The sequence below is a fragment of the Myotis nattereri genome, assembly GCF_964212035.1.
Source record: "Myotis nattereri genome assembly, chromosome: 6".
NCBI lineage: Eukaryota > Metazoa > Chordata > Mammalia > Chiroptera > Vespertilionidae > Myotis > Myotis nattereri.
In genome coordinates, this window is record NC_138081.1 from 80,828,818 (window position 1) to 80,840,935 (window position 12,118).

Sequence of the window (12,118 nt, forward strand, 5' to 3'; positions counted from 1 at the left end):
ATTAGGGGTGATCTTTCCTTTCAGAACTTTATAGCAGTTCCATTGCTCATACAGTGTAGCACAACATCTGCATTATCTTAGAGAGTTATTTGTGTACATGTCTTATTTCTTCTATTATCATATAAACTTGGTGCATTCCTCATTCATCTTTGAGTACTTCATAGCAAGTAGCCTTGAACAAAGGAGATGGTTTTTTTTACATTGGCTCAATTTTAGATAAAACTTTAAATCTTGTAGCAAGATCTGATTTATGTTCACCTAGTGCTTTGCATATACAATGATCACCTGTCATCATACTGCCTGCATGGTTTTCATATTGGAGCTCAATAAATGTCTTCTCAACCCTACCCACTTTTTTCCCTCTGAGCTTATGTACATCATCTTCACTAATCTTTTTTGGGGGGTCATTTTCTAAGTTTCTCTTCAGTCAGTTATGAGTTCCTTTTTAAAGAACACATTGAATTTATTGTCTTGGCCTTCTTTAGAGGCATTAGATAAGTCTAAAGCAGGAAAACGGATATATTGTCACTGGGTTTTATATTCTAGGCCACTACTAAAAAATATAAATTGATGGATTAACAAAGGTCATTTCTGGTTATTGAAAGTTGTTGAGAAAACAAAATTTTTGAGATGGAAGACTTGGGTCTCTAAAAAGATTTGAGTTTAAACCTGGCAACATGAAAATCTGTTTTTGCCTTTCTATTTCTATTTCATCATGGGATAAGTTTTCTCGGCTAGAGAGGCTCATATTGGCATTAACAATTCTGTCCTTGCTCATTAGGACGCTATGTTCTAGAAAGTTCTGCTTCTATCCTAATTGTCTTCTAGTTGTCAATAAAGACCAATATTTTGAGACCAGCTAGGTATTTCCTATTCTTACTCCAAAATAAAAGAGAAACAATAAAAACTGTTTGTAATAAAAATAGTTTTTGTTGTTGCTTATACTCAGACAAAAGAAAATATAGAAAATAATGGTTCCTCTTTGTTATTGCTTCCTAAAACCTTATTACTTCTTTCCTGCTACAACCCCACTGATTGGCTTTTTCTGCTTTAATCAAGAGCAAGTCACTTTCATCCACCCTTTTTTTGGTATACAAAAATAAGGTTTCCATTCTTGCAATTTGTATTACTACATTTAAATAATAAGAAATGTCAGAATTTCAATTTATAAAACAATTAGTAATAATTACCCTTCTCAAGGAATCTCTTGAAGTTTATGAAAAACAAAACAAAATATTTAACCTCCCCCCAAAATAACTTCAAGTTAAAGAAAAAGAACCAAAGATCATTCAACAGGACACATGGGGGGAAATATTCCTTCTGGAAATAATACCAACTATACCACCAGTTACTGATACTGTAAACAAAAACAGCTTACAGAATTGGCTTGCTTCCGGGCTTGGTTTATCAGTTCCTTTATCTCAGAGATGTTTTTCTTCAGGTTATCCTCAAGTTCCTTGATGGGCTTGAGTTTATCAATCAGTCGATCAGCCTCTTGTTCCAGATTTTTCACTGTGGCATCTGCATCTGCAACTGCACAGAACAAGATTAGCACAAACCACACATGCACACACAAACCGACACATACACACATGCACACACATGCAAACATTCACACATGCGAAAACACACGCATGCACACATACAGACACAAGTGCACGTGTGCACACATGCACACAGAGCCAAATGAAAATGGCAGTATGCTTAACTAAAGAATGAAAAGAATTTAATCTTATTCACATGACAGAAGCTAGGCCACAACTGTTGAAGCAGCTTGTGATGGCAAAAGGGAATATTTTAGTTGGACTCAAGCAGGCCAGAGGGGCGGTTAGAGAAGGAGGCCACAATGGCTTTGAGATTAAAGTGAAGATAGCACTGAAGGTTGAGAATATAATAAACTTAATTTGAGGTTTAATTCCAGCTTCAGCCAAAAAGCTAACCTTTACAAAATAGAATTTTAGTCATAGAATCAGGGTAATCAAAGTGTCTTTAAAATGTCACCTAAGTCTGCCCAAGCCAGGCCTGTATTTAAATCAGGCTTGTCACAAAAAATTGGTTTTCTTTTTTTCTCTCACTGTCTTTATTTGCACATCTGAAATAGAGAAGCTATCAAAATGTCTTCTGGAAACCTTTCAGTGTTGAACAACCCTTAGACTAAAGGCCTATTTTAGACTTTAATTAAATCATGCTGCAGTTCATTTTCATTTTGAAGAACAGTTGATTACCCCTGCTCTCTCTGTTACACTGAACCATATTAAACTGCCATTGTTGTAGGTTAAAAAAAAAGGTTGGATAGTGACAATTTCAGAAGGGGTATAACCCCCAAATAACTGAAGGTTTTTTCACTGATCGGTAGACATCCAGCATGTGCTTTTCATAGGAGGGCAAATGACTCATAGAAAACCAATTATTCTATCTGTAGGATGCTGGCGTCTTATCCAAACTGTATCATTTGTTATTTGATGGAGCATGTGCTGGTCTGTTTTCTGTCAGGGAGACCTTGATGAAAAAGTGAAACTGCTTAAAGTCCAAGGCTATATGCTCTGCTCGACTACAAATGATCTGCTCTCTGGCTGACATTGCACCACTGGGAACGAATCCTTAGAAATTAATCAAATGTGCTCAAAAGGAAGGAAATTATTATTTTAAAACTAGGCTTAAACTAAGTATTTTGAACTCCTGGCCATAACTCTGAGTTACATTGTTAGTGATGTTTAAAACAACATAGGTCTCTTATTAACTTTAATTAATAGAGTTGCTAGATCATGAACTGAGTATTTTCTTCCTGATGTAGGTTATTGGGGTCAAAGCCCTTTTTACATAATTTTTTAGATAATGCAACATAAACACAGTTACCCTTCATTTTGTAACTTTTTAATAAAGCATTTGTCCAGTTTTTCTTTCTTAAATTCTATAATACTACTCTGAACTATTCTAGAATTTAGGAAAAATGCTTTAGATTAAATTCATAAGAAAGAGAAAAAAAGGGGTTAAGCAAAGACTTAGGTTTAGGCAAATAATGGATCATTTTCTTCTAATGCTCTTAAAAGTTTCTATCAAATGTTTCAAAATGGGTCTGCAGGTTCCCCCACTCCCTCCCTTTTTTCTTCTCTATCTTGTGGAGCAGATTAAATCAAATGGAAATGATCTTCTTGAAGGTTTAAAATTAAATCGTCTGTGATTCTGAGTCTGCAGTAGTTTTTGAAAACTTCTTGTGCAGTAGTTTTTGAAAACTTATTTCTTCTATAATTATTTGGCTGTAGATTTTAAAATAACATCCTAAGATAGATTTTGATGACAATGTTTTTTAGAAAATTATCTCTTTTAAGCTTTAGAATTTATAAGCATAGAGTTTTGCCAAGTATCCTTGTAGTGTTAAATTTCTTCTCTTATCTAGTTATGTCTCCTTGAGAACTTTGCCTATCTGTGCTTCTTTAAAATTAAGCCTGCCAAGCATCTACAATATTTTACCTTTATATTCCTAAAGATTCACCTCCCCAATTGACCAAGTCCATTATGTTTCTGTCCTCTAATTCATTATTGTTTTTTCAACTTCTCTCTTTCAGTTAATTTATTTTGTTTTACTTATAGAATTGTCTAAATTGTTCATTTCAGTGCTCTTTTAGTAAATTGTACTCATTTCCCACTGAGGAGAGCCTTCTCAGGTTTTGATGTGTTGGATTTTATTATTATTATTTTCTATTCTGCAGTTTTATTTTTGGTTTTGAATTTAAACCATGGGATGTTTAAGGAGAATATTTTTATATTCTTGTAGTTGCTTAGTTGTTAAGATTTCATTTTATTTTATTATGTGCTTCTCTAAATATACTTCTCTAGAAGTACATCAAATACATTCACATACTGACTTTTTGGAAAGAATCCTTTTAGATATCTCACATTAATACTGTGACGCTGGAAAGAACAGCTATCCAATGTTTAAAGCAACACCTAAACATGGTGACATGCAAAGCTGAAAGTTTTTTGCAATAAGCAATTAAGCATAAAAGTTATTAAATGGTATATAAGTAAACATATACATACTGATTTCTGCAGGTGATTTCATATGGAAGTAAAACAAAAAGAATTAGGAAATTCACGAGGAAATTTTTTTTATCCATATTATAAACTAATAGCTGTCACAAAATGATACTTTTCACAACAGGTACTAATTACAAATGCATCCCATTTAAAGTCAAATTAGTGTTATCAAGTAAAAGTACACAAAAACATGTCATTTAGAGGCCACTATTCATGTTAAAATAAATTTTATTATAATGTTCTAAAAGAAAACAGGCCCATTTGAATTAATATTACAGATAACTTCTCGATAGAGGATAGGCTAAAAAAATTAGAGATAAATATTATGAAAAGGCTGCTATCATCTGAGAATCAATCTAAAATTGAATGAAATGATATCTTAAATTATGAAATAAGTAAAAGAGAGAATCATATTTACTTTAAAACTTAAGTTCATTCTTTTTTTTTTTTTAATGTGACTTGGAATGCATCTGAACTATTAATTCAGATGGAGACTTGAAGACCAGGGAGAAGCTCTACCTGGGCTTACATATGAATACATGAACAAAACCAGTGCATCTCATCTATTTCTTTTCTTGAAGAAATGGCGAGGAATAAATCCTTCTCCCTAACTCTGAAGTTCATGTTATATGTTTGCACCCTTCTTTACTCATGAAGGAGTCATGCTTGTAGTACCTACTATTTCACAGCATCATTAGCATTTGACTCAAGGCTGTGGTGTGAAAAAGCAGGCTCTGGCTTACATAGCATATGATGTCAATAACAGGGTTTATGTAATTGTACTCTACAAATATTTTGATACCCAATGAAAATGTTCTTATATAAAGAGGGCTACTCTCTTGAGAGTAACAAGTCCAAAAAATCAAGTGTCACATATGCTGATGATGTTTTATCACTTTAAAGAATGGGAAAAATATATATATATATATCTCCTAATGTTTATTGATTACACTTAATCAGTTAAATTACCATTATATTAAGTTCCTCCACATTTCTCAGTAAATCCTTATTAACTAAATATAATTTGATGCAATATACAAAAGATGTAAAGACATATTCTTGTAAACTAGATAAGTGCTTTAATTTACTGAAAATGTTAAATAACTGAAAAATCTAAATAATTAAACATCAGTATTTTTGAGTGTTAAAGTATTTCAGGTTGATGCCATTTTAATGTCACATTCCTACTAGAATGTTCCTTGACCTCTGTGCTCCATGCGACCTCACCAGCTTTGAGGATATTAGTTTCCCAAGTACAAATACGTTTTTAATTACAGTGAAGGATTAAAAAGTACTTGGTGTCCCTATGCCAAATATCATGCAGACTTTGGGATTTCCTAATTTCCTTTCGACTGGACACACTTCGCAGGGAAGAAGCCCTGATGTGAAGCGGGGAGGCTTGGGTTCTAGTTCTGAGCTGCAGAACACTCAGTTCTCAATTGAGCCTAGTCTTTGGAGAGAGGAAGCCAGACTACCTCACCATGAGGGTCTCCTCCAGCTCTAACGGTCTACGCCGGTACTCTTTTAGTGTGAATCAATAAATGACATAATCAAAATGAAAAAGGGGATCTTACTGTTTTTCAAAGGATCTTTTACCACAGCATTTGTTTTGGCGACGCTGTCTGCTAGTTGATTGTAACTTTTTTTCAGGCCATCCAGGTCCTGGTGGAGATCTTTAATCTGGGCCAGCACATCTTTGGCCGTGTCGTTGGCTTGTCTCGCTTTGTTCTTAACGGCTTGCAGCTTAGCAGCTGTGTCTGTCAGCAGAAGAGCATTTGAGAAACAAAACAAAGGGTCTGGAGTTAGTGGCTTAGTCCGTGCTTGTCAAAGCGAGGCCACAGCTGACTGACCTCGGGAACGCACCCACGAAGAGGAAGGCTGACTTTTGTCTCATTCAGCGGTAGCAAAGTAAAATTTTAGCTCAATGAAATTTTCTCAGGGACCTTTGCTATGAATCCGTGATTAGCTCTTAGGAGAGCAAAGTGCTTATTCTAAACGTTCATTGTAGAAGGGTATATTGTGGTTTGCTGTTAAACATATTAAAGAGAAAAAAACTTATCCACCTGTCTTAAAGCTTCATAAAAAGTAGGCTTAAAATTTAATCTGCGCATTCACGGGGAAGGGGGGAATCAATGTATTTTTGTTTAAGTGTAGAGATGGCTAACATACTTTTTCAGGTATATTAGACTATGTGTTCATGTTTTTTAGATTTGTTTTGATCCATAGAAATTTTCTATGTTCCTCCTTACTACCAAAGAGGTGATATGAAAATCTAGAGTGTTACTTCAGATTTTTTCATGTTTAAAAAGTAAAAATAATTAAGATTTTAGTATTATCTGCACTGTATAAATACATGAGTTTGTTTTCTTGATCCTATTTGTACAAACAATATACTGTAGACATGGATGCTTACTAGTGTATGTTTACTAGTATTAGTTGTTAAGACCACAAACTCTGAAGTTAAACTGTGGGGTTCAAATCTCATGTATGTCACTTTTAACAGTGACCATCAGTATCCTGTGTCTCAACTTGTCATCTGTAAAGTGCGGTTAATAATGCTGGTGGGAATGCAGACTGATACAGCTACAGTGGAAAACAGTGTGGAGTTTCCTCAAAAAATTGAAAAAGGAACTGCCATCTAGCCCAGTGATCTCACTTCTAGGAATATATCCTAAGAATCATGAAACACCAATCAAAAAGAATATATGCACCCCTATATTCATAGGAGCATTATTTACCATAGCTAAGATTTGGAAACAGCCTAAGTGCCCACCAGTAGATGAGTGGATAAAAAACTGTGGTACATTTACACCAAGGAATACTATGCAGCTATAAAAAAGGAGTTCTTACCCTTTGAGACAGCATAGAGGGCCCTGGAGGGTATTATAACAGAGGTGTAATATTGGGAAAAGTGGTAAAAGATAGAATATTTTTAAAAGTTCAGAACAACTGCGTCAATTTGTAGTGTCCCAAAAGCTTACCGTTTGGAATTGCTGATAACTTTGCCAGAGTGTCATTCAGAGCTCTCCGGAGCTCTCCATTTCTAACATCGGCTTTTTCTAATCTGGTTTGCAAGCCATTTAAATCGTCATCATTTTCTGTGAACAGAAAGCAAAACAAAAAGAAAGGATAAAACAACTTCAATCCTCTCTGAGTTTATATCTGGACATACAATTTCAGGTTATTGTAATACAAAGTTTATAAAAAGTAAGACAATTGATTTAATTCATTTACTTTATTGGCATCTAATCATAAATATATTTATTTCAGAGCATAATATAAAATATGTGTTTATATGACCATTTGATACTTCAACATGTTCAACAATTACGTTTTCTTCTTGGTATCTGACTCAATTTAATGATTTCATATAGAGAAAATCTTCAAAAAAAATCAGTCTTTTACTCCATCTGTAATGATGTCCTTTTGATACCACTCCCATTAATGTGACATTTAAAAATGTATTACCAAAATGGAACATTGGATTAGCTTTTTAAAATCTCAACAGATAGGATTATTAAGCAGAATCTCCCAATTTCAGTAAACATCACTTATTCGTATTTGTTTGAAACCAATCAAAGGAATGGAAATCAAAGGAATGGAAAAACATCTTCTTGCGCATTCCTGTTAAACTGTCATATTTTTAAATAGAGAAAATCCTATTTTACAAATTGCCTTGAAATAAGCTTTAGGTAAGTTATTTTGTTGCTACTTTGATACTTTGTATCAAACTACAAACATAAGTGAATATTGAATCTGTCTTCTTTTTCTTGCACAATGTTTATTAGTGAACAGAGGAACTGAATAAACGAAAGATATAAAATCCTACGCTTCCCACAATGCTTTTTACCTCTCCTGACTGAATAAAGCAGATTGTCTCTTGAATATAGTTTAAATCGTTCATTATACCATCACATTTGTTCCCATGGGAGATGCATACTAACTGTTTAAATTACCTCCACAGAAATGCAAAACATAAATAAAAAGCCGAGTCCCCAAGTCAAGAGGCGCATGGAGAACGAGCCAGGAAGGAGAGGGCGCCCTAGTTCCGCCCGGTCTGACCTGGGCAGCGCTTGCTCAGTCACAGGGAGGACTGGCAGTCGCTGCAGGTGTAGGCGTGCCACGTTTGGTGTTTGTCAGCTTTGTTGGGCTATTAAACCCTCACGGTAACTTTTAGGATGCACATACTATTACCACTTGCAATTTCCAAATGAGGACACTGAGGCTTAGGTCATTTAAATAGGCTTCCTACATTTGCATGGTTATTAAGTGGCGGAGTTGCGAATCAAATCCAAGCAGTCTCATTCCAGAAATCGTGTTCTTAACTCGTGCATTTGACTCGGGATTGGTAGTCAAAACAGGGAGTAGTAGAGCATCTTAGACAGTAGCCTCTTCCCCACCTCTACTCACTCCCCATCCTTTTTTTCTCTCCTCCTCTCTCCCTTTCTTTCCTCCCATTTTCTCCTTTATTACTTAAAGTAACTGGTCACAGTTAAAGAAATCCTATGACCCTCACATAAGAAATATATATATTGCCAATTGGAATGATTCAGAGAGGATTAGCAATGCCTATGTGCAAAATGGCAGGCAAATGTGCAAAATGGTCCACCTTTTTAAAGATAATGAGCAAAATATAAAACTCATAGTTCATAATAAAATAAATAGGAATAACCAACTACCAAATTAAAACAAAGCACTCAACATTATCAAAATTAAAGAACCGTAAAGTAAAAGAACAGCGAGATATCATTTCTCTTCTATCAGGTTGGTCAAGGTTAAGTGTCTGATAATACCAAGTATTCACAAAGGTGTTGGTAGAAGTGCAAATTGATGCCATTTTTGGAAGAGCAATTTAAAAGTTTATGAGAATTTTAAATAGACATGTATTTGGCTCAGTGATTCTACTGCCAGACATTTACCCTACAAATATACTTGTGAAAGTATATCAATGTTTATCTCCCAGGATATTCCTAAGGTTTCTACACTAATAAAAGAGAAAAATGGTAATTGGCGTACGGCGATACCTTTTTCATTGGCTAATCAGGGCTATATGCAAATTAACTGCCAACTAAGATTGGCAGTTAACTGCCAACTAAGATTGGCAGTTAACTGCGAACAAGATGGCGGCTAATTTGCATATGTAGGCACAATGCAGGGAGGCGAAAGGGAAAGTAGGAAGAAGCCCCCTGCCACTGACAGTGATCTGAAACCCAGCAGGGAGCTAAGAGCTGGGGGGCAGGGCAAAAGTGGCCCTGGGGCTGCCTTTGCCCTGCCCCGCAGCCATGATCGGAGAATCAGGCGCCTTTGCCGCCCTGGCCAGTGATAGCAGGAAGTAGGGGTGGAGCCAGCGATGGGAGCTGGGCACGGTTGAAGCTGGCAGTCCCAGGAGCTAGGGGTCCCTTGCCTGGGCCTAAAGAGGAGCCCACGATCCCGGGCTGCTGCAGCTGTGGGTCCCCGCTGCCCGGGCCGGACACCCAGGCCAGAGGCGTTAGGCCTGGGCAGGGGCAGAGCCTGCAACCGCAGGGAGCTGGGGGGGCAGAGCCAGGGATTGGGGGGATATGATGGTTCCCTTGCCCAGGCCTGAAGCCTGGGTCAGAGGCGTCAGGCTTGGGCGGGGGGTGGAGCAAGCAATCAGAGGGAGATGGGGGTCCCCTGCCCAGGCATGATTCCTGGGCCAGAGGCCTCAGGCCTGGGCGGGGGTCAGAGCCAGTGATTGGGGGGAGATGGGGGTCCCCTGTCCAAGCCTGACACCTCTGGCGGAGGTGTCAGGCCTGGGCAAGGGACCGATCAGGCGATTGGAGGGTGATGGGGGTCTACGCCTCTGGCCGAGGCATCAGGCCTGGGCAAGGGGCAGAGCCAGCAATGGGAGGGGGCTGGGGGCAGAACCAGTGATGGGGGAAATGAGGGTCCCCTGCCCAGGCCTGACGCCTCTGACAGAGGCGTCAGGCCTGGGCAAGGGGCCAATCCTGCGATTGGAGGGTGATGGGGGTCAACGCCTGAGGGCTCCCAGTATGTGAGAGGGGGCAGGCTGGGCTGAGGGACACTCCCCCCCACCCCCCACCCAGTGCACAAATTTCGTGCACCGGGCCCCTAGTTTATTTATTATAGCAAATAAGCTCAATATTAGGGGACTTTTTATACCAATATGGCATATCCATGCAATGGTACATATTGCAGTCTTTAGAAAGAATCAGATGAGTAGGTGCTGATATGAAAGGAAGAAAGAATCTTAAGACCTTTCTATGAAAAGAAGCAAGGCAGGGTGGGTTGGTGGTGGGTGGGTGGGGAAGAATATTTCAGAGAGCCTTGACTTATAACAGTCAGGAACTAGGAAATGAACAAGTAGGGAGTTAGTTAATGGTGGTGTGAATGGAGGTGTTCTAAAATCTTTCATTTTATACTTGAATGTGCTGGCTGAATTTTCTTGAGTTCTTAGGGGGGCTGAGCAGGCCTCTGGCACCTGGAGAACAATCTTCATTTATTGGCTTTCATCTGGAAAGAACAGGAAAGGGAAAGGAAGATAGAGGACTCTTAACCATCAGTGTTCTGGGTGTGAAAGAGTACTGAACACCTTAATTAATGATCCACTTCATTTCATATAAGAGTTTGCAGGCAGACAGATTAAACTACTGTTATCCTACAGTAATATAGGCACATGATATTGTGTAATGCATCAGCTTTTCAGCTCTCAGCCAAAGACCTGACCTCACTGAAAAACAAAGCATAAAATATTCCAGCAAAGCATGGCTCTAAAAATATCAATATGTCTATTTAAGTCACTATGATATTATTTTTAATGGTAGTTCTTCAAAATATACTATGCAAGGAATTTGATTTTCTCATATGTTAATCACAATTCATCTTTTTAAACACCTGTTATTTTCATTGTACTAAAATAAAATCTTTGGATAGGTTATTGCAAGTATACTTTCAGAAATTAAGCCAGTCTAATAACTGGGATTTCAATATGAATTTCTTGAGAATAGTTAAAGGGCTGCTCTTTCGATATTTACTTGAAAAGTCTTTGTCAATTAAGGAAATGGAATGATACAAATTTCATTTCTTTGCTTCTTGATTGGATTGGATTTTTTTAAAAAATATATTTTATTGATTTTTACAGAGAGGAAGGGAGAGGGTTAGAGAGTTAGAAACATCAATGAGAGAGAAACATCGATCAGCTGCCTCCTGCACACTCCCTACTGGGTATGTGCCCACAACCAAGGTACATGCCCTTGACCGGAATCGAACCTGGGACCTTTCAGTCCGCAGGCCGACGCTCTATCCACTGTGCCAAACCGGTTAGGGCTGGATTGGATTTTTTAAAAAAATAATGAAGCATTCAAAATATTCTAGCAGGAAAGATATTTGTGTAGAGTGAAAAAACATTAATTTAAAGGGCATTACTTGGTTTATACCATTTTATGCATACTGATAGCCAATACTGGCTGAGCCATCATTCCAATTATCCAGAAGAAAGACTGGTCTGAAGATCATTGTTACTTCTGTCCTTCAAGTACCAAAGCAGTAATTTTGATCCTTTGCTTTCTGTACTAAAAAGTCAAAATGTGAGCCTGGCTGGCATGGCTTAGTGGCTGAGCATCTACCTATGAACCAGGAGGTCATGGTTCGATTCCTGGTCAGGGCACATACCTGTATGGCGGGCTCAATCCCCAGTGTGGGGTGTCAGGAGGCAGCCGATCAATGATTGTCTCTCATCATTGATGCTTCTATCTCTCCCTCTCCCTTCCTCTCTAAAACAATATATATTTTTTATTTTATAAAGAACATCGGAAGTGGAAGACAGGTCAGGACCAAATGCTGTTCAAACACCAACTAAACGAGTAAAGTATAAGAGGATGAGTTTATGTTATGGTCAGAAAGTGAGATGCTTACATGGAAAGTGAGAACACTTGTGAAGTATTATAAGATCTGTTTAACCGGATCATCAGGTTAAAATAAGGGGGGTGACTTAGGGAGATAAAGTAAAATAGGTAGGTGATTCCCGGAGATGAGGAAAAATAAGGAAGGTGATTTCGGGGAAAGAAGAGGTAAAGGAACCAATAGGGGACTTTCCACAGAG

The 12,118-nt window shown here is 37.7% G+C and overlaps 1 protein-coding gene across 2 annotated transcripts in view; it reads right to left on the minus strand.

Moving 5' to 3' along the window:
* LAMA2 (laminin subunit alpha 2) overlaps positions 1-12,118 on the minus strand; it is a 478,805-nt gene that overhangs the window by 64,779 nt on the left and 401,908 nt on the right. For both annotated transcript variants that reach the window (XM_081094172.1, XM_081094171.1), the window contains 3 exons: positions 7,020-7,136; positions 5,613-5,795; positions 1,379-1,533 (listed from right to left, as the gene is read on the minus strand). In XM_081094172.1, coding sequence (XP_080950298.1) covers positions 1,379-1,533; positions 5,613-5,795; positions 7,020-7,136 — 455 coding nt within the window. The remainder of the gene's footprint in view (positions 1-1,378; positions 1,534-5,612; positions 5,796-7,019; positions 7,137-12,118) is intronic.